The sequence below is a fragment of the Lepisma saccharinum genome, chromosome 2 (genome assembly GCF_977018435.1).
Source record: "Lepisma saccharinum chromosome 2, izLepSacc3.1, whole genome shotgun sequence".
Taxonomy (NCBI): domain Eukaryota; kingdom Metazoa; phylum Arthropoda; class Insecta; order Zygentoma; family Lepismatidae; genus Lepisma; species Lepisma saccharinum.
Genome location: NC_139230.1, coordinates 166,895,562 through 166,923,536, shown reverse-complemented (window position 1 = coordinate 166,923,536; position 27,975 = coordinate 166,895,562). Strand labels below are relative to the sequence as shown.

General features: G+C 37.9%; 1 protein-coding gene across 1 annotated transcript in view; it reads right to left on the bottom strand.

Moving 5' to 3' along the window:
• The window catches only part of LOC145984176 (nucleoporin NUP188-like), a 174,515-nt gene that overhangs the window by 93,923 nt on the left and 52,617 nt on the right, over positions 1-27,975 (bottom strand). Inside the window, exons 8-10 of the mRNA XM_083117667.1 lie at positions 11,084-11,241; positions 8,635-8,896; positions 198-492 (exon numbers count right to left, since the gene is read on the bottom strand). Of these exons, the coding sequence (XP_082973793.1) occupies positions 198-492; positions 8,635-8,896; positions 11,084-11,241 (715 nt within the window). The remainder of the gene's footprint in view (positions 1-197; positions 493-8,634; positions 8,897-11,083; positions 11,242-27,975) is intronic.

Below are 27,975 nucleotides of genomic sequence, written 5' to 3'. Positions count from 1 at the left end.
AATTGTCATTTCCTATGTTGATATTGATAAAAAAAATGGTTCAACTTCTCAAAATGATGTATTTCATACAAATTTTGGCAAAATTTCAAAAATTGTTCCTCTTCACTGGTTGTAAGTTCAAGGTGGCCGCCGACACAACACAACAAACAAAATGATATCAACCTCTATCACAAAACTGCATATATATGCTAACATACCTGTTTTTATTGTAGAAAATAGAGAAAGTACAATTTGTGATATTTCGGAATTCAGCAAATGAGTCACAAAGACTTCTTGAGCATTAGTCAGTGATGAACTGGGTAGCAATTCACGTGTAAGTTTCTTGCAAGCATGTAAGCTGGGCAGCAATTCATGAATTATTTCTAAACACATGACATGAATTTCCAATTTGTCATCTTCACATCTATAATTCCAGGTTTGGTATTTTGGCAACACTTCCAACAAGACAAACAATACACCACCGAACAGACACATTTCTTCAACATGTGAATGCTGCAAAGAAAGGAAATAAACACATGCATATATATTACTTCATTAATGTACATTCTGCTAAGTAAATTAAATTATATACATAGATACATATACACATGTGGCCCTCCTTCCTTTTATCCATTTTTTCTGACTTTGGAATGAATCCCTTTGAGTACAACTCACTTCAACTGAACCACCTGCGATCCCTCATTGTTTCTCATGCCAAAGCCATGTCCCATGCATGTTTCCTGCACTCATGCTTGCTATTGGGCCTAACACCTAAAACCCTCACACCCAAACTGCCTTTCTCCACTATGAACCCAAGTATAAAACCCACGATCTTCCCACTAGCGAGATACTATACTTTGCTTTGCTATTGAATTAACCCACACCATGTGCCGATCCCAGCTTAATCATGCCCAGGAACTGTCATTGTCCATCTAATCCCTAACAAAAATCCTTTTGTTGACCCCAGGTGACTGCTACTAAATAATTTAATCTTTCTGGCATGCAGCCCATTCAATCACAAATGACCTCAAGAACAAACACCTACAACTGTCCAACCTCTGCCACCAGGCCTTTACTACAAAACCCCCTAAACACGAAAGCTGCACCCACAATTCTCGCACCATGGAAAAAAAAACAGTCCATAGACAGACCCGCAAACAACAGACCCAATGACCCTAACCTACCTCAACACAACCAAACTGTACTAAATTCGTCCAACAACAATCTCACCTCTGCCGAAATAGATATTCTATGCAAAGGCCTCAACTTCTCCTCCACAACTTCCCACAACCAATTCAGTCTCCTCTTCGATATCCACACCTTTGCCAGACACCTCAGATGGCAACACTTCTGGCCAAAAAAAAAACCTCCCTCCAGATGACGACTAATGAAACCCACCTAAGGCTCCTCCAATTTTGCACACCATCCTCCCAAAACTCCCCCCCCCTGCCCACCAACCACCCCCTGGAAAGATACATCACTGCCATAATCTCCACCATCACTGACAGTTCATTTCTTGACAACCTCCACAACAAACCCAGAACTGCCCCATCAAAATTCTCCCAGCTGACAAGGAGTTCACCACGGTGGTCTTGAACTCACAAGGTTACCTGGGGAAAGCCACTCGCCAGCTGGCAGACTAGTCCACCTACAAAACCACCACGGTTGACCTTTCAGCCACACACCTTGACAAAATTCAGGACTCTATCCACACTCGAGGACCCCCTGAGGGCCTGACAGCCTCCACCATATCCATGCTCACCCCAGACTTTTTACCTACTGCCCAAAATCCACAAACCTGGCAACCCTGGTAGACCCATCGTGTCAAAAGAAATACAGCCTTTGTCAACTTCCACCTCCAGCATATATATGCCACTATACCCCCAGACTCAACCTAGCCAACCAATAACCCTTTCCCCTCTTCCCCGAAACTACCCACCCACCATGCAGTAAACACTGGTGAAAGTACAATTGTTTTCTATCTCCTGTTTCTGGCAACACTGACCGTAGAGATGCTACCATCAGTATTCTGTGCCTCTACACTACATAACACCAATTTCTCTTTCTTCTCCTTGATAATGAGGCATATGTCGCAAAATATCAAACTATTTCTTTTCGTGTGGTAAGTGTTTACTGTATCCTTTGTTACGTACCCAATGGGATCAACTCATGTAAACAGTTTGCTAAGGTGGAATAGAGATGGCTAGAGTGGTGGAATAGCTAGAGGCACATCCTCCAACAACATTGCCATTCCTGTCCTCAAAAAATGTTCATAAGTGATGCCATTTAAGATTTGGGGCAGGAAAAATGGCTCGATCAAATTATTGTTGATTACGCCTGGGCGTGCGACAGTGGCTGGATGAAATTACCCAAAGAAATGGATTGGCCGAGGTGGCCCGATTCTCTGGCCGGCTCGATCCCCCGATTTGAAGCCTTGCGACTTTTACATTTGGAGCCACATGACAAGACACCGGTAAAGTCGCAAGAAGAGCTCATGGAGAGGATCTTAACAGCTGGTCAACATATCAAAGACACCATCATTTCACGAGTTAAGAGACCAAATGTGCATTCATAACGGAGGTGCCCACTTTGAGCAAGTTGTGTAATGTTCTTTAATTGTATTGTTCATTGATTCCATTCACATGAAAATGAATGAAGTATTATTTCTTGTACACAAATGTGAATGTTAGCAACATTTGTACCTTGTTGGATAGCAGTTGTCACAAGGAAGTAATATAAGTAATTTGTACGCTTTGTGTCATACCATTTTTGTTATTAATATGTTGCCAAGTAAACTAAGAGTGCATTTTTTTATCATCACTTGTAAGTTTAGAAGCAGCCGTTACTTACATGTGATTGTTATTTGGGAAAAACTTTTTTCTAAACAAACCACTTATCTGTTAGCTATCAGTGGATTCCCAAGAAGAGTTGAGAGAGAGAATTGAGACATAAGAAACAGAGTGTCAACGCGAGTGGCTGTGTCTGAAGTAGGCCGCAGGCTGCTTGCTTGCATACGTAACCGGGGGAGGCAATTTTAACAGGATTTGTAGTTTTTGTAATAGTTAATTATGACAACCTGGAATCATGAGAATGTTAAATAACATTATTATTTCACTCATTTTCGTTCCTTTATTTCTCACAACCGACAACTTCTTTTCACTTTACAAAGAGGTCTAAAATGCGCCTTCTGCGCTTTTTATTCAGATTTTTCCCCCAACCCGTGTGCCAGTTGACAACATTTGTATATTTTTAAGTTTTTTCCGTAATTTTTACGCTAAGTGTGTTATCAATTTTTTGAGTAATCCTCTTCGATTTAAACGATAATTTCCAAATTTCTTCATGACATGTGCACCAATGACTGTTTATTTCTGTGGGTATGGGAATTATGAGCATGAATTTTTTCCCCAGTAGTCACTCATTCGTCAGCTGTTAGCAACGTGTCGATTAAGTGTCCATGGTGTAGTAGTTTTTTCACAATTATTAGTTTTCTGGTCGCAAGTAGGAATATTTCACGAAAATCTACAAACTTCAATAACTCGATACCCATTGATTTCCGATCCCCGGTGCATAGGGTCAAATTTGTTGCGAATGTGCTCTAGTATTACCCCTTTCCAGGAATAGGTCGAATTACCAATCACCCTATATATACAGAAGGTTGTTACACGTTGATGGTAACGATTTCGATCACCAGGGAGCAGCACGTAGGCACAGCACAGAGCAGCCAGAGCCAGTAGGACGAAAGTACTGTATGTTGACTTTCAAAGACGATGGTTGGTGTGTGAGTGAGTGTTTATATGGCACCAAAAATTCCAGTCTTTTGGGAGGGGTACATCTGTGCCCTTTCTGACGTTGGTTATAGTTATTGCCAGATAATTAAACAGTGCCACATGAAAGCATTCCATGTGTCAAAGAAGGGCATCAATGCAGTGTTGAAGTGCCATAAAGCTTGCACCGTACCTGTTGCTGGAACCAGTCAAAGTGGGCCTCTCACATATCGGAAGCCCAAGCTTTCCTCCGATGTTGTGCGGAAAGTGAGATCCTTGGTGCGATGTGAAAACCCTGCAACACAAAGAGTGATTGCACAGGCAGTGCAATGTTTCCCTGCAACTGTGAATCGCATCATAGCCCAAGATTTACAACTTGTGCGGAAGCACAAGGCTCAAGTTCATAAGTTGCGTGCCTCACATGTCCAGGAGAGGAAGACCAACAGTCGGAAGCTCTACGAGCGCCATCTGGCAGGGGACCGCTGGAAGTATGTGGTGTCCTGGATGAAGCATGGTTGTATCTGTCGGTATGTGGTAAAAAAAAGGGCCATCTACTATCGTCCACGTGATGCAAGAGGTCGATCTGAGTGGGTACGTGAATGTGCTGAAAGTTTTCCACGCTGGTTCATGGTAGTTGGTGGTTACCGCCATAACGGCAAACTTCCACTGCGCAGAGTGGGAAAAAAAGCTAACATAAATGCAGCCTATTACCAGACGAATATTTTGGAGCCACTTTACAGACATAATATTCCTTCTCTCTATGGCAGCGACACATCTCGTGTTGTCATCCACCAGGACAAGGCTTCCAGTCATACGGCAAAGTCCACGCAGGCATACATGGATTGGATGGCACGTGAAACGGGCATTCATGCAATCCCCTTTACAGACATTCCTGTGAAATCCCCCGATGCCTCTTCCATGGGTTTTTGTGGGTTTCCGTTGTTGAAACGAGCCTTGGGAAGCAGACGGCCTCGCACAATTGAGGGTCTTTGGAAAGCTTGTCAGGAGGAATATGATCGTTTGGACCAATGTGTTCTTCAATGCAGTCTCCTCCAATGGAAACTCTGCTGCAGGGCCATTGCTGCAAGACAGGGGTATCACGTGGAGCACTACCGCTCGTGACGTCATGGTTTTTCTTAAGGTGAGGTGAGTTCTAACTTTGTTACCATGGACGTGAAACGACCTCGTGTGTGTGTGTGTGTGTGTGTGTGTGTGTGTGTGTGTGTGTGTGTGTGTGTGTGTACACACACACCCACAGGGTGTCATTTTAATGGCACCCACGGACCACGGAAATGTATAGAGGACATCAAAACAAACAACTTTTCTCAGTAACATTTTTCTCGTTGGTGCATCGTTTCGGAGCTACAGTTGTTCAAAAAAGTCCATTTTGCCGCCTGAATGCTGGCAACCACACACAACATTTGATTGCATTTGTGACGTCATATCCCGTCGTGAGGCAATGCATTTCAGGGTTGCCAGGAACACACATATTCTGTAAAAAATGACATAGCTACAATCAGCCACATTATGTACCATAAAACAAAACGAGAAAACACGTTCTGTAACCTAACAGGAAGTAAACAAGCGATACAAAAAATGGTAGAAAGAAAATAGAATTCAAGTGGAAGCAGTCATATCGAATTTTGTCTTAGCTAGCTTACATGTCAAATATTTGCAAATCTAGTTACCAAGTTGATATCTACAATTTAGTCTATCCACTTCATCCTTCTGATACTAGTTGTCTGTGACACACTGAACAGATGACTAAATAAAAATGAAAGAACTCAAAGCAACACATAATATGTATATTCAGGGCATTATGAGGCAAGTGACAAAAATTGTTGAAAATACAGGGATATAAATAGTAGTAAAACAAACTCTCCGACGACTGTGTTTATCTACGCACCGGATACACATGTAATAGTTTGCAACACTGAATAGGGCATTATATTCGCTACTGATTCATCATTAGATTGTTACTGTGGTTGTACGTGTTTTAGCCGTAATGTAACGTGAACCTCAGACACTTCCGTTATCAGCACAAAAGTACCACAAGCATCTAGACACAAACCTGTAGATATCAACCGTGCAACGAGATTTGCAAATATAATTGACATGTACCTGGTCGTAAACAGCCACATGTAAGTTGTAAGTATAATAAAATTTATTGTTGTTGATATTTGACATTTAGGCTCAGACAAAATCCGATAATGACACTTCATTTTCAATACGTTTTTTACCATTTCTCATATCGTTGGTTCACTTCCCCCTTCCCCTAAGATGACTGCTGATCTTCTGGCTGGTAGGCTATGATGTTCGGTTTACTGGACGCATTTCTCGCTTCGTTTTACAGCTAATAATGTGGTTGGTAGTTTGTCATTTTTCACAAATTTTGTGTGTTCCTTGCAACACTGCCGTACGCTGTTTCGCCGCAGGAAATGACGTCACAGATACGATCAAATGTTGTGTTGGGTTGCCAGCATCCAGGCGGCAAAACGGTCTTTTTTGAACGGCTGTAGCATCGAATTGATGCACCAATGAGAAAAATGTTACTGAGAAAAGGTGTTTGTTTTGATGTCCTCTACACGAATCTGTGGTCCGTGGGCACCATTAAAATGACACCCTGTATATTTTATGCGCATCATGAAGTTGTTTTAACTCTTGTCTTTCTTTCTGGAGATAGAATTTGATTATCGTCAAATCAAAACAGCTTTGCGAGATTCAAAACAATGATGCTTTTTCCTTTGCACTGGATGAGTCATTGCCATTATTGACAATCGACAGCTTTGCAGATACTAGACGAAACACTGGCACCAGCTGCAGCATAAACAGAATGAGACCACCTGGAAGTTAGAGAAGCAGGTGACAGAAGGGAAATCCTCTGCATTTTAAAGATAACACAATTGTCGAAGTCCGAAGTTTTATCAGCAGTGTGAAAAAGAATGAAATGATCCTTGCTTTATGTTTTACCATGCAACAGACAATAATACGGGCAATATTTCCTATCCAGACAGCTGCATTCAAACAAGAAAGAGGGACCTGAATTCTGCAATTATCGCATTGCCATGCTCACCAGTGGTGGAGAATGAGCTGTTGTAGGAGAAGGGAGGAGAGGGGTCACTTTATTTCTTATCCTATGGTTTTTGTTCATTTTGAAGAACATATTCAGAACTGGTTGCTTCATTTTAGATGCCAAAGGAAAGGAGGAGGGACCCACCCTCGCCTGGAATCAGCTCGTGTGCACACACGAGCAAGAAAATCATGGCCGAAACAATTAGCATTGAACCCCCCTCCCCCTGCTTACAGGAAAAGAGGGAGTCACTCAGCCAACAGAAAACTGTTAGGCAAATTTTATGACCGGCACAGTTGGGAAACGTATGAAGCAGGAAAAGGGAGTTACAACATACGTAAGATCGAGGTAAACTTTTGCGGAAACCTAGATGACAATGCATTAAGAGGGTTGACAATCTTTAGTTGGCTTATGTGGCTTTCATTATCTGTAACAGTTTCCCTTTCTTATGAAGTTCTACAGGGCACAAAGAACATGTTATTGATTAAACTGGTTACCGGAAGTTGTCGGCTACCAGGCAGAGTTGCTCGCTCACGGGAAACTGCCAAATCTCTAGCACACATCTTGTATTTTCGAACATTCCTGCGATCTTATCTCACATTTCTCATCTGGCACTGATAAATATTTTCAAGGTGACGCATTCAGTGGTGAAAGAGCTTGACCTGCAATGCACATCGACAAATAATGCAAGTCCAGCGGGCATTTCTGGCTGCTTCCCTCGAGTTGTCAGCAACTCTTAGGACAAGGAAACATGTCAAGATCAAGTTAAAATAACATCCAAGCTCTTTCCACATTCGATCTTCTCTTGTAGACTTATGCACGTGTCTACTTCGAATTAAGCAAAATCAGTTTTGTCGAAGGGTATTATAAACTTCGTATCCATACTGAAATAAATTATAAATCCTATCTTATCGGCTGGGGAATGGGAAGAACTTCGGATTAAAGGGTACTTCATATTAACCAATATTGTATTAACAAGGTTCTCCTGTATTGCTTTACACACAATTCTGAATTAACTACCACTTCTTGATGTGGAAGGGTCTGTACTCCAATCTTGAACTTTTATGTAGAGACAATTTATAGTAATTATTGAAGCTTTCCTGGCAGCGAATGATGAAGAAGTTCTCTCGGGATATCAGCCAGGTGATCTCTGGATAGGCTTCCGAGCTTTCGGGAGCTAACATCACTCTCATCTTCAGGGATTGAAGTGCAGAGAAAAGTTTAGGGTATGGTTTTATGTATTGCTATGGGAGGGGTAAGGTGCAGGTGGCCCACCACCTGATATCCCGAGAGAACTTCTTCAGACAATTTATACTCTGACAACAGTAGTTATAATGTAATACAATACACTTTTTAAGTAATAGCTTCTGTATAATCATAATCAATGTGCCAGAAGCTACTTCTTTAGTTTACTGGCTTATTTGCAACCTATATGCAAGCAATATTTAGTACGTACTTTCACATGTTCTTCTTGTCATTCTTGTTCAACAGCACTTCAATGGTGGAATATATTACATCTTGAAAGTTCTGTTTAAATTTGTTTTGAAACATATGTGACAAACTCAATTTCAGACTGATACACAAGAGGCAATATGATGTTTCCGGAGAACTGAACTATCTGTGATCATCTACAAATGACTGCATGAACTTATGTATGTTACTCATTCTAATTTGATTCATTATTCCCTGTTTTCTGCAATTACACATTTCTCATGAAGAATTAGTTATTTATAAGTTATGTATAATACCTTTACTTGATTATTATTTACAAAAACTGAAATCAATTACAAAAAGTACTAGAAATATCAATAGTGTACCTACCTTGATCACACACAGGATAAAATTCAAGTAAGATTTAAGCAGGTTATATTGACCAGAAATGGTGTGTTCATTCGGCAATGTCAATCCTCGATGTCCATCATCAAATACTGTCAACCCATCAACAGTTTTTATGACAGGAATTAATCCACTCTTCATAAATTTCTGCAACCTTTCCACTGTTGTTGTTGGTATTAGCAATGCAATGATATCCAAGCATGATGATAATATCTTTGGAGGTGGACAATGAGCGACTCGAACAAACCTGTAATATTCAAATTTCACAGTTTCCTACAACTCTAATGAATAATAGCATTTATTGAATTGATTATCATTATGTTTAAGTATTGCACCACCTCCCCCCCCCTAATGCATAATTAAGGCTCGACCAGACCTTTGGTTGTCACCAGGGCAGATGTTTATAAATTTTCCTCTCCTTTTGAAAAACAGCTGTGATATTCTAAAATCCAAACAATACATCTGCTTAGCATTCTGTCCAGAGAATTCACATGAATCTTCATGTGGTTTGCTTTCCCTCTTATCCAGATATTCTCAACAATTTCATGATTACGTAAGTCTATTAAACTATTGATAATATTCAGATAAAAGTGAAAGCAAACCACATGAAAATTCACATCAATGCTCTAGAAGGAACTCCAAACTGATGCATAGAGGCATGCAAATTTCGTTTTTGACGAAAACACGAAATATGAAATAACATGCTGCAATGTTCATTTTTCATGTTTCTGAAAGGTGTGAGGTGCATTTTTCTACCCTGTTTTGTCATGAAATAATGCGAAATGAACTGCAAAATGTGAAATATACTCTTAAACACGAAATTTACCATTTATATAGCGACGAGACACTTTCTGAAGTCTGAAGTATCCTGTGAGTTATGCAATTCAAGGAAAATTGATTAATTCTGCTGTAAACATTTGAGAAGCAAAAATGGACCCCTTTACACACGAATAAACTTAATACTCTGGTAACTACATAAATGTGCTATTAGAAGGGATAAGTTTATTTTGTGTAATAAGTGCTGCTTTTATATCAAATTTAGGATAATATTCACAATTTTAAAACCAAAATGTCATTTTATATAGAACTTTTGATGTGATTATTCACCACTATAACACCGAAATTTTATTTTATTTACTGCTTTTGAACCCGAAATCTACTCTGTTTTTGTACCTAAATTTTGCTTTTTTATTTACCAAAAATATGTGCCTCTACTGATGCATTTTTTTTATCTTGGAATATCATATTATTTTTTTGAAAGGAGAGGAAAATTTGAAAACAGCTGCCCTGGTGATGGCTAAAGATCCAGCCAAGCCTTAAGTAGTTTATCAATTTACAACTTATATGTATGTAAATTGACAATAGTTCTTAAACATACAATGTAAATTGGATATTATCCATTGGCTGCTGCTTTCACTGTACTTATTCTAACATTATGTTTCAAGAGAGCATTTCTTGGCACATAAAATTAGCTGAACATGCAGGAAATGAATTACATAGAATTCAATGAAACAACATAATAAGAGTCATTCCATGCCAAATCAACAAAGATAAGTGCAATTTTCGGGTCTGTGCGCACATTCTACACTCTCGATTTCACAAGGATTTTTTTTTTTTTAAAAATTATATATATGAATATTGTGTGTTTACAATTGCGAAGAACAAAATTCTGGAGCACGGAAAAAAAGTATTTACGACTGTACAGCCATTTAAAGTTGCGATGTAGCCATTTGAAGTTGCAAGGTGGAAGTTTACTTGCGGCCATGTTAGTTTCGTAGCACACATACTCTACTTGCGACCATGCTAGTTTTGTTGCACATGTACCGATGGACGGATGTAAATGTCGGTTTTTCAGGGCTATACCCTAAGAAATGTCATGACAATTGCTGTCTAAATTTCCCGCCGATTCCGAGCTCCACCCCTGGGGTAATTAACCTACCGCTTTCGCGACCCTGCCTTTCTCTATAGATTCCCTGTGGTAGAAACTGGCCGAGCAATCTGCCCCCAACACTATCCCATTGCACAAGTCAATCATAAGAAGAAAAAGAAAATGTGCAGATGTGCACCTGTGACATGAATCCATGATGGACCTAAAAACCATATGGACATTACATACGCAAGAAATTTTAATATTGCAGTGGAATACTTACATATTAATATTAATGCATATTTGGAATATTTTTTAATTGTTACAATTTTCATTGGTTCAAGGTGGTTATCAGCTCAGCCCTAATTATACCTTCATATAAAAACAATAACAGAATGACATAACTGTGCCCTCAATTAGTTTCTCTTTTAGTAGCATTGGATCTTTAAAACTTCTAAATTTTTACTGATAAACTAATTTAAAAACTAGTCACAGTCAACATGAAAGATTATAAAATTGCTTTAAATTTAAATCATAAACTTCAAAAGAAAGAAAATATATAATTACCTCTCAACAATGTAATATGCGAGATCAACAGTAGATCTTGCTTGTGGAAAATACTTCAGGATGTTACTTTTTTCATTCTTCAAAATAAATGTCAAACAAGCAAGAATTTCCGTGACAGTCTCCAACATCTCATCGTCTAAATGCATTCCTAGTTCAAACTGAAAATGTTAAAATAAAAACTGTTAGTCTTTCAAATTCGGTCATCACTGATCAATTTCAACTATTTCTGGTTACAGTGGAGCTAATATCAAAGGTTGTGTTGACTCAGCTTTATGCTCCCTCATTGGAACTAGACCTAAGGTTCATAGTAGGGTCTGAATCATTGATGTGTGTGTCCATAGAGAACCAAACCCAGGAGCTTTCGACAGTGTATTGTCAAGGAGGCTATACTACTAATAAGACAGGTATTGGTCACTTTATCGGTTGTTGTATCAGAAACTCTTTGATTGATTGATTGAGTTGGTGCTCTAAGTAATGACACAGTAATGACTGGACCTACAGTTGAAAGTGGGATCCGAACCACTATGTACCTCCACCAGGAATCGAACCTAGGACCCCTTGATTACAAGGCAAGGATGCTACCACTGCACAATCGGGGAGGCCCTCAATATCTTTGAATCACTGAAACCAGACAATAATGGTCCACACATCCCAAATATTGTGGGAATGCATAAACTTCATTAATTCTGTGCCAATATTGTGTGGAAAAAAGTGGATATTATGATTAAGTAATGGTGGTTGATGAATATGATACAGTTGCAATGAAATACTAAGATCCTAAGATATGTAATATGTATATGACCAGAAGTAACTGATTCTTAGTCAGTTGATTAACCTCAGTGGCCAGTCCTCACACACATATAAACTCATTTCTATCTGCTAGGGAGGCTTCTACTTTATGTCATTTTACTGCAAGCCATTACATGGCCTACTGTAGCTAGTACATCAATAATGCTGTCTAACAATTGAGCATCAGTTGTCGCAATAATGGGATCCAAATATACTGTACCCACCCACTGTCAATGTGTAATTTGTACAGAAATTGCATGTTGATTGGAAATGGCTGCTGGTTGCATTTATTGTGGGGATAGTTGGATGTTATGATAACCAGTAACAGGTTTGGACTAGCTCAGATGTCCCGTTACCAGTGTTAAGAAGAAGTGGATTGCTTTCCCCTACCATTTCACCACAACCTAGTGTTTAGTCAAACCTTTGTGGTTGTTCAAGAACAAAATAGCACACAATCCACCCATGAAAATAGCCAATAAACTCTGAAAAGATGTGCAATGTGCCACCTAATAACCCAGTGGTGTATGACACTGAGTGTCAGAAGAAAGAATCTTACATTGACAGACCTAGCAACAGGATCTGACAGATTCTAAGATAACCCACTCTACCACCAGACTGGCCACACACATCAAGTAAAACAATCATGTTATAAAAAAAGCACATGTCAGATATGATAAACAAATGGCAAGGTCTGAACAACCTCCACCTTCTCTTAGTTATGTACATGGCGTTTATCAGACCCATTCTGGAATTCAGTTCTGTGACATGGAATTTTTCCTGTGGTGTTGGAAAATGTGACATCATTGAGAATATACAAAAGAAATTTCTTTCCTATTTATATTTTAGATTTAAACTGTTTAAATTATTTTATAGTTATGACAACCTATTGAACAAGTTAAAAGTTGAATACCTTTCAGCTAGAAGAAACAGAAATGATATAAAATTCGTTGAGAAAATTTTAGAAGGTTACTACTCTGTCCGTACGCTTTTATCCAGAATATCTATACGAGCTACGCCGTATCGAGTACGCACTAAAGGGTCGTTATTGACAACATCTACAGATTATAAATATAATGAGTTTTTAAACTCCATAGTCAGTAGTTATAATGAGTTCCAACGATCCTAACGATCAATTGTATTTTAATCATTCATCAGGCCTATTTTAATGACTTATCATGTTTACTTTAATGCATATATCATTTATATTTTATTGTACCTCTTATTGTATTTAGTATTTCTTTTGTACAGTCACATCTATATCATTCAATCTTGTATTATAAATTTACAACTTTTTTGTATTTACATGTATATGTACTGCTGTACTAAGGCCAGCCAGCTGTTTTTCAGCAGGATAATACTAGCATAAATAAATAAATAAAATAAATCAACACCAAAATGGAAGTAGAACACGCCATAATGCATTTTTTGTATGAATTAAACAATGACAATGGGCAGGTGAACAAAATTTGGGTCTCTCTGCTGTAAGAGTTAATCAACAAGTACCCAATGGTTGCAAATGGCATATCAAATAAATTGACTATAGTAACTCGCCTACTAGCTATTAGAAAATAAAGGCAAACAGGAAACCTGCCAAGCAGTAAAACAATGAGTTTCCAAGTTTGGCACACGAGGAAAAATAGCTGATCTTAATAGCACTTTTTAAGCTGAATTGAAATATGTAAGTAGTTCTTCTCCATCACCTACAGTTTTTTTTTTTTGTGATGCCCAGGTTAATTGTGAAACATTTTTGTGCATATACATACATACATGGCACTATTGAACTTAACTAAAATGTAAGCATTTCATACTATGGGAATGAGAGACACTGTAATAGATAATTAAGGTACTCACGTTTTCCGCGAAGCTCTTTTACATTATTTTCTATTAATTTCGGTAGCCACTGCCACCATCCTAGTTGCCTACCAAAATTAATATAAAATAATGTAAAAGAGCTTCGCGGAAAACGTGAGTACCTTAATTAAAATGTAAGGGTTGTTGATTTCCTTCTGTATTTTGCATCTGGAGCATCCCTCTTCTTGCACTCTACTGTCCCTGGCACCTCTTTTCCATGAGAGATGTCTTGGTGGAAACACTCCCCGTGTTCGTTACGGACAGCACCAAGATTGTCAGGGAAGAAATTCAGGTGAGACTCCAAGAAATGTATTTTGAGGGACATATTACACCCCATACCTTTGTATGACTGTAACAGTTCACCCGCAATCTCACGGTAGTTAGGAGCTTTACGATTTCCTAAAATGTTTATACACATTGCTTTTAAATTAACACCACTGATCTTTCCAACTTTGCCTCACGGACCTTTAATTTTTTTATCCGTTATCAAAGCTCTAATTTGGGAGCACATAAAAAATTCCTCCATTGATTCTAGTGTACTTACACAAGAAAATATTTCCTTCAAATAATGAAATCCAACACAATCTCTGGCCAGCGCCTTAACGAAGTTTTTGAAAAAGCCTACTTGATATAAAGTGAAGGAAGAAGAATAACATATGAGTTGACTAGTGAGGGATACACAACATTTTTCTGGCCAAGTGTATGATTCACACTTTGGCCATTCTTTCTTGTTGCAATGATTACGGTTTTGTCCCTGCTGTCCCATTCACACCAGAAACAGCAAAATTTAGTATAGCCAAGCTGCAAACCCTTTAACAACTCAATTACTTTTAAATCTTAAAGTTCGGCTTGCCTTTTTTCCCAATTTCAAATCCTGAACAAGGTAGTGTAATTCACCTTGTGGTAACAGATGAGGTTCACAAGAAGGAGCTTTGAAAGTAATATGATCTTGCTCCTCATTTTGAATTTCGGTAGCTGCATTTTTTCCCCATTTATATTCCATAGTTAAATGTGTAGAGGGATGTGGACAGGTATTGACCTCATAGCAGAAGGCAAATTTGGGTACTTTACTGTATATTTGAATTTACTACGTGTTCCTTTTCTCTTTCTGATACAGAAATTACAGTTCGATGAACCATCTCGTGGTTCAAACTATGCCATTTTCGTTGAATTCACATCAAATAGGAGGTTCACCCCCCCCCCCCCCATGTCGTTCAACCCTCTTCCAAAATAAAATCCTGTGTGCATCATTGTGCATTCATAAAGGTTAAATTGTTTGTGCAACCTTCAGTTCGTAATCATTTAAAAACTTGTTTTACATACATTGCTTATCACAGAAAAATGCCTAAAATTGGAAAGAAGCAATACTTCAAAAATGTCATTGTACAAAAACTGTGGGTGATAGAAAACTTTAGAGTGCATATTTGAATTCAGCATAAAATTTTACATTAGAAACGAAATATAAGTGTTATGTGCCAAAAACTGTGTTCCCCAGTGTATTTTGGTATTGCAAAATACATTGTAATTATTTTCTTAACATGAACTGTAGAATAATTTTCAACTACAATTTGCATGATTGTAGACACATGACCCAGCACTACATCAAAGAATTTTTCATTTTCCATTCATTATGCTTTATTATGGGCACCACAGAGGATCACTGATGAGGATTTCCTTGCGTAAAAGTGTTTTTTTTTTGTTTTTTTTTAACTGCACTTGTTGTTTTTTTTAACTGCACTTGTTGGTAAGTGGCCTGTTAAACTTCAACTTTCTGTAAAGGATCTTTCCCACCAAAATTATAGAAATGTCAACTCTACAACAGATAGTTCTCTACTTTTTCTATTTGCATTTAACTGTAGATCTGTAAGGGAGATTTCACACCGAAGTGACAGGCAACACATTCCACTTGAGGATTTCACCAATGAAAAGCAGGCTTGTCCAGCCTGTCTTGTTCTTACGTTATGAAATGTTGCTGTCGATTTGCTTCCTCCCAACCAATATGTCTCTTGTCACTTTGGTCTGATATCTCCCTAAAGCTCACAACTTGATATCCAAATTCATATATTACTAAAAACAATTTTTGAGAAGCATACAATACTTATATTTCAAGTATGTCATACCTTAGAGAGAGGGAGAGTGGAGGGTACATGTGCCTGTGCCAGTGTCAATGCCAGTGGCAGTGTGAATCAGGAGGGTAGGGGAAAGTGATGAAAATGAGGCAGGTTTTGCACCTTGATGATTGCATTTGTGAGCAAAGCATTCTGGTACAAAATACCCCTTCATCCCACAACCAATAATCGCCTGCTCACAAATGCAACAGCTGCAGGGTGCAAAATCTGTACTATTATCATCACTATCCAATAAATAAATCAATAAATAACCTGTGGCGCAACATCTCATTGAGGACCCAGGCTGCCAGCCTCACTCCCATCTGATTCTACTCACTCACCAAGATGGAAGATCATCCAACAAGTTACGGGGTGATGTGTGGTCAGTACGACAAACCCCCAATCATCATAGGGATTCCATGACCAGTTTACGCTATTCATTTGTAGCTCCCCAATTTCCTCATGATGATGGGTGGCCTCTGGTCCCATACACAGGTCAAAAGCTCAGGTTAAAAGTTGTTACATTTTTCCTACTATCCGTGACAAAAATATTGAGCTCTCTGTTTGCATGCTTGTAAAATTGTACTCCGTGGGTGGAAAAAAGTCAAATATACCTCACTGAAAAGCTTCAAGTATCTATTTTTTAATAAGCGTCATCTAAAAATTATTCTTTGTTGCATTTTCGTATTATAATGAAAAATTCACTAAAAAGTGTAGGTTTTTTTCCAGTTTGCAAGAACGGGGAACTGAACATCATACAGTTCATAATCCACAATTGATATAATATTGAGATTTTTTGTACGTGAAGATGGATTATTCTTGCATCTCTGTGGAAGAAGTCAAATGTAGATCTTCACTAGATGCTTCAAAAATTGAAATTTTAGGCAAACATGCAATCTTGAAATGGGTAATTGCAAATTCAATTAAATTGTAAAAAAAACATTTATATGACACATTTGATCCAAATCCAGAAGTTTAACATGTGTATCTCAAGTATGACCACAGATATAAATTATTATTGACCACTCCTAATATGGTAAATGCATGGATGATGTATGGTGAGATGCAGCCAATCTCAGACTCCGCGGGCTGCAGGTGACTTGCACAGTGTTGTCGCTTCGCGGGAATACTGGAAGTGTGTTCCGTTGGCCCGATCCAAAACATTGCGACAGTGTAAAATAATGAATAAACAATTTATCATATTATGAATTAAATACATTTTATTTGAATACTTTAGTTATTGTTATATTTTCTAGCTATTATCCAATCTTTATACGAATGTCATTTTCTCCGCATCATTTTGTCGCTCATTTAAAAAGAGTAAGTGCAACAATGAGCTTGATTTGATGAAGGCAATGAAATATCTTACCAAATATTCACACTCGTGATTGCTGGCTTCGCAGTCTCCTCTGTATAAAAAAAATAACATGCCTGTGATGTACAGCAACAGCAACTTCATAACAAAAAAATAGCAAGAAAAAGTGCATGTAAGGGATCTTATGTATGTGTGCGAGTTCAGGCTACATGGTAGGAACACAAGTGTGATAAAATAAAATCTGAATTCATCAATTACAGCACCTGAACAATGCTTCTCTGTGCACAACAATTCGCTTTGTAACCTACACTTTCAGCTTACTCTCCATGTCAAAGCTGCTGGCTGAACGCAAAGTCTAAAGGGCTGCGGAGGCATGTGGCGACAAAGAGCACTTCGTCGTAGCAACAAGACGAAAAATGCGCGAGTTGCCAAGAGAAACAATTCTGTCTGTCATTTTCAATTCGCAGATAAAAGATAAGCCATAAAAAATTGATTTTTATTCCATGATCATTATCTAGATATGCTTTGCATCACCATTGGGCTGACCATTACTGAGATTGCAACACTGTTATTAAACATTAATATTGGCTGTTCCACAAATGATAGCAACACTATATATGGCCAAGATATTTACACATAAACAAGCTTCAATCACAAGAAATTTCATATTTTTACGACTGGTTTTCAAGAAGCTACACACGATTGAATTCGACTTACATAAAACTACACTTTTACAAACATTTTTGCTTGAAGAGAGAGCAGACAGAGCTAAAATCAATTTGTCTTGCTTTTTTTCTAAAAGTAGACACTTGTAGCTTTCCAATGAGGTATATTTGACTTTCTTCCTCCCACGGAGTACAATTTTACAAGCATGTAAACAGAGGGCTCAATATTTTTGGCACAGATAGTAGGTGAAAAGTTGTTACATTTTCCCCAGGAGACTAGAACCTTAACACATACTGTAGCTGGAGTCCAAAAGCATGACACCTTAGACCGCACAGCCATATTGTGGAACATCACTATCCAATAGAGTGAGCAAAATATGATAATTTTTACCCCAGATTTTGTCCACTAAAAAACGTAAAACTGAGATTCCATTCAATTTATCACAATGCAGTATTAATTTTGTATTCCTGTCTGAAGACAACACTGCTGCTATTTTGATGTTATCCATAAGTTGTGAGAATGTGAAAGTAACAATGTAAGAAATGTGAAACTAGCTGAAATGTTTTAGACAGACATGTGAATTTAAGATTATGGTCAAAATGGTAGGAGTGATAGTAATTATTTGGTGTATTCACTAGACTCAAAAGAAAAACTCAATATGCTGACCAAGGCAGAAATTTATTTTATTACAAAACAAACTAAATGTAACGTCTCAACCTTCTAGCAAGGTCTTCTTCAGACTCTGGACCAAGTACAAATGTAACAAGGTACAAAACAGGATGATATATATACACAAAAATTACTCCCCTCCACACATTTCGCCTGTCAGGTGAAAGTACAGTTGACAAGGGAAAGCCACCAGCTGGAATGTTCCAGGAAAACAACTTTCTATTAGTCTGGAGGGGAGTAATTTTTATGTATATATATCGTCGTTCTGTTTTGTACCTTGTTACATTTGTACTTGGTGCAGAGTAGTGGAAGTGCACGGGTTCTGCAACAGAAAATGAGGCTCGCCTTAATGGATTTCTCTCGTAAGGCATGAGCCTCATTTTTTCGCAGTGTTGCCAACTTCTTACTCGAAAAAATCACCAAGGTTTTTTTTAGTCTAACGTAACCTAAAGCAAGGAGCTGGCAATCTTGCTTGAGGCTCGTCTTAATGGTTTGTTTTTGTAAGGCATAAGTCTTATTTTCTCGCAGTATTGCCAACACCTTACTCGAAAAAAATCACCAAGGTTTTTTTTGGGGGGTAACCACCTAAAGCAAGGAGCTGGCAACGTTGCTTGAGCCTTGGTTTACAGGGGCATAAAGCAAGGTTGCCAACCTGGTGGTTTTGCCATAGCTTTTTACAAAAAAAAAGAGAGTGGAGAGAAAGAGAGGGAAGAGATAAACAACCGACAGCTGCCAACACCCACCCTAACCTAACCTAACCTAACCTAACCTAACCCACTCTAACCCAACCCAACCCAACCTAACCTAACCTAACCTAACCTAACCCACCCTAACCTAACCTAACCCAACCTAACCTATCCTAACCTAACCTAACCTAACCTAAAGCAAGGAGCTGGCAACTTTGCTTGAGGCTTGGTTTACAGTGCATAAAGCAATTTTTGCCAACCTACATATACTAAACAAGGAGAGTTGGTACTGCCGTAAAAGAGAGAGGTGGGTGGGTGGATGGCAACACAAGCGCGCGCGCGCGTGCGTGTGTGCGTGTGTGTGTATAATATGTAACATTATTAACTAGAGTGTGTTGGCAATTTACTTCCAACTAAAAAAAATAGAGATGCCAACGTTGCTGTAAGATGAAGAGAGAGAGAGAGATTTATGGCTGGCAACAGTAATAAGCGAATGCGCCATATCGTAATTTTCCAACTCCGTATATCGTGATTTTTGTAAACCTCTCTCGGGGAAACGATGTGCCACACACACACACACATGCACGCGCGCACACACACTTATATTATAACACAAACAAACAAACAAAATAATAATAATTGTTGTTTTTAGGATTCCTGTCCTCCATAACCCCGCCAGGAGTGCGTGGTGCCCAACCAAAAAAAAAAGTAAAGGTTTACAAATAGGAATTGGCAACACTGACGAGGCTCGAATTATTATTTGAGGCTCGAAATTATTATTTGATGCTTGTTGGTGTTGCCTACCCACAGGAGGAGGGGGAAAGAGGGGGGAGAGGAGAAGAGGGGGGAGAGAGAGAGGAGGTACTATCAGCGCCATCTATTAGCAAACAATAGAAATAAAAAATAGGTCAAACTTTTTCAACACCCAAACATTTTAAACGTCTTCACGTAGTAATACGATAGCTGAAGATGTTTAAAAGAGTACTCTTAGTCGACGAAGCTAATTGCTAGGGCTCTTATATTACTAAAATATTTTTTGATTTGCATATTTCTCATACCGCCATATGTTGTTCTAGTTGACTTCTTCCAAAAAAATGCTAATTAGCGAGAGTTAATTAAGCAAGGCAAGTAAAAGAAGCAAAATAGAACATATGTGCCGGCGTGAAAATATGTAAAAATTCGATTCAGAAGTGGATCGAATTAAAGTTGGGGGGTATTTTGTATTTTTTCCCTATAATGTACAAAACATTTACCGTACATAATTTTTTCTATTTACAACAGTATAAAATAAGAGGAATGTGTGACAATATCCATATTAATTAGGAAAGTATGTTGTATGCTAGGTTAGCTAATTGTGTCTTCTACAGCTTCACTGTATAGAGGGAAGATGGAAAAGAGAGCTCTACGGAAACTGACGCTCTTGACAATATTGTACGCCCGTGAAAATTATATATAAATAAGACTTAAGCGTATTATCTGCTTTCATGTCAGATTTTACCAACCTGTAAACTGTAGTGTTTAGGTGACAAGCGACCTGCTCAAATATGATACTGTTGACAATATTGTACGCCGCCGTGAAAATTACATATAAATAAGACATAAGCGTATTATCTGCTTTCATGTCAGATTTTGCCAACCTGTAAACTGTAGTGTTTAGGTGACAAGCGACCTGCTCAAATATGATACTGTTGACAATATTGTACACCCGTGAAAATTATATATAAATAAGACTTAAGCGTATTATCTGCTTTCATGTCAGATTTTACCAACCTGTGAGCTGTAGTGTTTAGGTGACAAACGACCTGCTCAAATATGATACTGTTGATAATATTGTACGCCTGTGAAAATTATATATAAATAAGACTTAAGCGTATTATCTGCTTTCATGTCAGATTTTACCAACCTGTGAGCTGTAGTGTTTAGGTGACAAGCGACCTGCTCAAATATGATACTGTTGACAATATTGTACGCCGCCGTGAAAATTACATATAAATAAGACTTAAGCATATTATCTGCTTTCATGTCAGATTTTACCAACCTGTAAACTGTAGTGTTTAGGTGACAAGCGACCTGCTCAAATATGATACTGTTGACAATATTGTACGCCCTGTGAAAATTACATATAAATAAGACTTAAGCGTATTATCTGCTTTCATGTCAGATTTTACCAACCTGTAAACTGTAGTGTTTAGGTGACAAGCGACCTGCTCAAATATGATACTGTTGACAATATTGTACGCCCTGTGAAAATTACATATAAATAAGACTTAAGCGTATTATCTGCTTTCATGTCAGATTTTACCAACCTGTAAACTGTAGTGTTTAGGTGACAAGCGACCTGCTCAAATATGATACTGTTGACAATATTGTACGCCCGTGAAAATTATATATAAATAAGACTTAAGCGTATTATCTGCTTTCATGTCAGATTTTACCAACCTGTAAACTGTAGTGTTTAGGTGACAAGCGACCTGCTCAAATATGATACTGTTGACAATATTGTACACCCGTGAAAATTATATATAAATAAGACTTAAGCGTATTATCTGCTTTCATGTCAGATTTTACCAACCTGTGAGCTGTAGTGTTTAAGTGACAAGCGACCTGCTCAAATATGATACTGTTGACAATATTGTACGCCCCGTGAAAATTACATATAAATAAGACTTAAGCCAACCTACACACACTAAACAAGGAGAGCCGGCAACAAACATGCACTGCCGTAAAAGAGAGAGATGGGTGGATGGCAACACAGTATGTGTGTGCGTGTGTGTGTATAATATGTAGCATTATTAACTGGAGAGTGTTGGCAAACCACCTGCAACTAAAAAATAGAGATGCCAACGTTACTGTAAGATGAAGAGAGAGAGAGACCTATAGCTGGCAACAGTGGTGAGCGAATGCATCTTATCGTAATTTTCCAAGTCCCCGGGGGACCAAATGTTTATATATTGTAACTTTTGTAAACCTCTCTCGGGGGAATGATGTGCCACACGCGTGCGCGTGTTTTTTATTATTTCTGTATTGTGACGCAAACAAACAAATAATAATTGTTGTTTTTTTAGGATATCTGGCTTCTATAACCTCGCCAGGAGTGCGTGGTGCCCAACCAAAAAAAAAAAGTAAAGGTTCTAACGGCCGCGGTTAGATAACTACATACCTCTGTAGAGTTTCATGTGTTTTTTTTTTTTTTAAAAAAAATCCTATGGGATACCTCTGTTTATCAAAAATTCGAGATATATTTGCAATTTAATGCTGTGGACTTGGAAAATTTTCGATTGACGAAAAATATTGGTTCTATGACGACCTATGTTTATTTTGGTATGGGAGGACAGAGGACACCGAGATTCGACCGACACACTAAACCCGACCTCTCTACGCGTACTCTACGTCACCAAAAAAAATATCTCCTCTTGTCGATAAGTCGTCACGTTGTAATCAAAGGGCCCTGGGTTCGATACCTACTGGATTCCGATTCTATTTTAAACTGTACGCCCAGTCCCCCGATTAACCTATCTGTGCATAGAGTAAACTTAAAAAGTCGGTCAATTATTGTCGCGATTAAGGATTAAAAAAAAAGAGGGGTGGGTGAAGTTAGATTCAAAGAGAATGCCACGTGATCACTTTGATTCAATAGCTCCGTCTAGTTTGCTGCAATTTTTGACTGCACTCACGCGTCTAGTTGGTTACACGGTGCAACCTATCTTGTTGATTTTGGGTGTCATGTAGTGTATTTGGTGTCTGCACCACGTCTTGGAGAGGTGTAATATGTGGTGTGGTGTATGACCACGTGGTGAGTGGTTAACTAATCAAATGAACGTTTAAAGCAGCAGACAGGTATTTGTTGAATCTTCTGAACTTGAACACCACTATTCGTCTACTTGGTTGAACGTTATTTATTTTCACCAGCCTGACACCGGGATACACCTACACTGCATCTAATGTCAAAGAAGTGCAGCGTACTAGACGAGGATATTAAATTGCTCTGTTGTAAATGAGATGCATGATGTTCTCTCGTAAGTTGTTAATATGAATTGATGTTACTGTGAAAAAACTGAAGGCAGAATAATGCCAACGCTATCTGGACTCGCTTAGTTAATTCAAGATAGTCGCGACAAACGTAAACGGGCTGTACAGGACTTGGAAATTTTTTTCGATTGATGAAAATTTGGTTTTATGATGATGACCTATACTAAATTTTTGGTATGGGAGGACAGAGGATACCGAGACTCGACCAACACACTAAACCCCAGACCTCTCTATGGCTACATGTTCGGAAGTTACGAGTGATTAAAAGTTTTGGGAGGGTGTGTGCAAACATCTCTTACCCTTGAACTCAGGACCACCAAACTTTGGCATACATATGCTACATCACGTTTCAGACATGGACGCGAATATAATGCCATGATAATTAGCTGCTGTCCAAAGTTATTGCATAACTTAAAATATTTATATATAAAAAAGGATATAAACTAAAGGCTAAAAGATTAAAAATCAGCAACTTACGTGTGTGAGTATGAGATTTTTCGTACTACGTTTCGGAGGTTACACTACCTCCTTCTTCAGGTTGAAACGATGTTATTCAGACACCTGACATGGTGCCTCGTCGTGAAAGTGATGGTTAAGGATTTAGGTTAAAATGTTGCATGAAGGACACTTTCTAAAAAAGAATGTAAATTACACATCTAAAACCGCGCAATACTCATAAAAACAAAAGAACGTCCAAGGCTGAAGTCGGCGAACTGCCGACCGGTGCTCGGGGTAGGCGAATGCACAGTGTCAGCCCATACCTGGAGACTTCAGCCTTGGACGTTCTTTTGTTTTTATGAGTATTGCGCGGTTTTAGATGTGTAATTTACATTCTTTTTTAGAAAGTGTCCTTCATGCAACATTTTAACCTAAATCCTTAACCATCACTTTCACGACGAGGCACCATGTCAGGTGTCTGAATAACATCGTTTCAACCTGAAGAAGGAGGTAGTGTAACCTCCGAAACGTAGTACGAAAAATCTCATACTCACACACGTAAGTTGCTGATTTTTAATCTTTTAGCCTTTAGTTTATATTTAATTGTGAGTAATTCGCACATTATCAGTATATATAAAAAAGGATATTTATTGTACTGTGTTTTCTAGCGAAGGTATTATTGTAAACGATATTGTTTGTAAATGTGGAAAGTTAGAAGCTCAGTCCCCGGCCTATCAATGATAAAAAATTTCATCACGGACAACAACCAAAAAAAAAGGGTGTGCACGTTACAAAAGTATTGTCATATGGACTGACGATTATTATTTTTTTTTTAAAAAAAACAGACCTAGTTACGATGGGTTATAACCTGTGCTGTCTTGCAATTGTTTTTGCTTATTTCAATGTCAGCGAGCGTGATATGAAACATGCATGCGAAGAAGGGAGGGAGATCATAACAAAATAATTCACACTTCGATTTCATTATTTTTGCTAGTCATGTTTCACCTCCTATCTAGAAGGATACTGGACGCTATTTTATTTGAAGATGGCTAGAAGCGAGGGAAGGAGAGAAATGTTATTTTTTATTTTTTTGCCTGTGTGTGACGAAAATAGTTTTACATGCATACGGCTGTATCGTGATCTGCTTGAATTATTATTACGTCTGAGTTTTCAGTATTGCTGAATATATTTACATATCAACCAACGGTTATGAATTGCGTAGAAATTGGCTTTTGTTAACGGTCCAGTGGCGAAGTTGGAAACTGAGAGCGGTCACATCAGACAGGTGCTCCTGGTATCTAAAGAAATGCCCCCTCTTACAGAAAAAAAAATGGAGTGTTAGAAAGGAAAGATGTTATACCCGAATGAACGGGGAGTCTCGAGCATCTTCCAATCCTCATCTTCGCGTTCAGCTAACGAGGAAAAAAAAGAAAACTTTACATATGGGGGACTCAACAGTTGCTGTACGGTATTGTCCATGGATGTTAAAACTTTTGTTTTTTTTTCTGAATAGACGGACATATCAGTGTTGTAATCTCCAGATGAGACCGGAGCTTATTATTATTATTATTATTATTATTATTTTGGACAAGGGGGATCAGATCAATGTATGGACTAAAATTTTTTTTTACATCAAAATAAAACAGAGGATTTTTTACTCCACTGCTTACTTATTATTGTAAAGAATGAGGTGCCGCGTCTTATTGTATAGTCTTCCAACAGCACACCTCGGGGCGTAAATTTCTGCTTCTTCATGTATGCAAAATGCACTTAACTTCTGTTGTGAAGCGAATGGAGAGTTTGTTTTGCTGCTGTGATTAAATACTAAACCAAAATCTTATTACATAACTTTGAAGTATATTTGTTAATACGATCTATATTATATCATCGCTATAGGTGGTCCATATTATGCGCAGGAGAATTTTTAAAAAATGTCTTGTTTCTCGAACCTGTGACCTGCAGATTTGCTTTTGCTGGCAACAGAAACAGAAAATGGAACTATGTTATTCTATACTGATACAGGTGTACTGTAATCATAACAATTTTCTAGTAACAAAACAACAACTATGTCGGAAAGAAGGGGTCTTATTAACTACTTCACATCTGTACCCGCACAACTCATCGACTACAAAGCAACAATGTTAGGAAGTGTGTGCATGGTCCCAAAAATACAAATTTAAAATCACTAATAAGACATGAACTCTTTTCACTGGTGTGTATTTGAATATGTGAAAATGAGGTACTTTGAATAACCACAAAAAAGCTTGCAACGGTATAGAGAAGGGTCACAACTTCAAACTTTAGACGATTTTTTGTTAATCTGCAAAGGGCCAGGGCGTACGGTAAATTGATTTTATTGAAAAGTATGCAGAAGCAGTGTTGGAAGCAGTTTGAAGACTGAAACGGCTATGGAAGGACACTTATTATAATGTTAATATTTCAGTATAATGTTTTCAGAATTGCTTTTCGATAATGTTCGGTACTTAATTTAATCAATTGTTAGACAAAACACACATTCGAATTCAAGGACGGAAAATATGAACAGCGAATGAATGCTTTAGAGTAGATGTGATATTTAAAGGAGGTGATTATTTTTTTACTTTCTCAATTCAAAACAAAAATTCATGAATATTATTATCATTGAATGGTTGGTTAGGTGCTCGGTTTACCTTGTCCCTCCGAACGAAAGATGGAATGTATACAAGCCTGTGCCTCCTAAGTTTATCGCGGCTATGAGGATGAATCGCGAAATGAAACGAACTGGAAACTTTCAATATATATATATTTTTTATAACATGCTTCACTAAGGAGGTCAAATGACAAGTTGGATTGCTATCCTTTTTATAATTTGTTAAATTTTATTACGAACGAGGAAAGAATGCATGGTACTTAATGCTGTAATGTTATTGATTAGATTATCGTTTATCTTGTTCGCATCGAATAATCTTCTTATGTTCCTCTTTTTCGTTTCAACGTTTATACAGAAAGGTTGAAACGTATTGTCACGATTAGTCGAACATGTCGCGAAAGGCAAAATAAAAAAAAATAACTCCCAAATTCAAAATCGACCAAACAAGAGATAGTGAAAAAAAAAACATGGAACCTTACAACATCCATTGAATAATCGACATTTTGCTGAAATGTCTCAGGCGTTCGTTGGATGATCATGAAAAATTACATTTCTAAAATTGCAGGGAGAAAAAATGATAATCTAGAAGTCTCGATTGTGATAACAGAAGAGATGGACGCGACGAGAAAACGAAAAAGAAGAACATAAGAAGATTAATCGATGCGAACAAGATAAACGATAATCTAATCAATAACATTACAGCATTAAGTACCATGCATTCTTTCCTCGTTCGTAATAAAATTTAACAAATTATAAAAAGGATAGCAATCCAACTTGTCATTTGACCTCCTTAGTGAAGCATGTTATAAAAAATATATATATATTGAAAGTTTCCAGTTCGTTTCATTTCGCGATTCATCCTCATAGCCGCGATAAACTTAGGAGGCACAGGCTTGTATACATTCCATCTTTCGTTCGGAGGGACAAGGTAAACCGAGCACCTAACCAACCATTCAATGATAATAATATTCATGAATTTTTGTTTTGAATTGAGAAAGTAAAAAAATAATCACCTCCTTTAAATATCACATCTACTCTAAAGCATTCATTCGCTGTTCATATTTTCCGTCCTTGAATTCGAATGTGTGTTTTGTCTAACAATTGATTAAATTAAGTACCGAACATTATCGAAAAGCAATTCTGAAAACATTATACTGAAATATTAACATTATAATAAGTGTCCTTCCATAGCCGTTTCAGTCTTCAAACTGCTTCCAACACTGCTTCTGCATACTTTTCAATAAAATCAATTTACCGTACGCCCTGGCCCTTTGCAGATTAACAAAAAATCGTCTAAAGTTTGAAGTTGTGACCCTTCTCTATACCGTTGCAAGCTTTTTTGTGGTTATTCAAAGTACCTCATTTTCACATATTCAAATACACACCAGTGAAAAGAGTTCATGTCTTATTAGTGATTTTAAATTTGTATTTTTGGGACCATGCACACACTTCCTAACATTGTTGCTTTGTAGTCGATGAGTTGTGCGGGTACAGATGTGAAGTAGTTAATAAGACCCCTTCTTTCCGACATAGTTGTTGTTTTGTTACTAGAAAATTGTTATGATTACAGTACACCTGTATCAGTATAGAATAACATAGTTCCATTTTCTGTTTCTGTTGCCAGCAAAAGCAAATCTGCAGGTCACAGGTTCGAGAAACAAGACATTTTTTAAAAATTCTCCTGCGCATAATATGGACCACCTATAGCGATG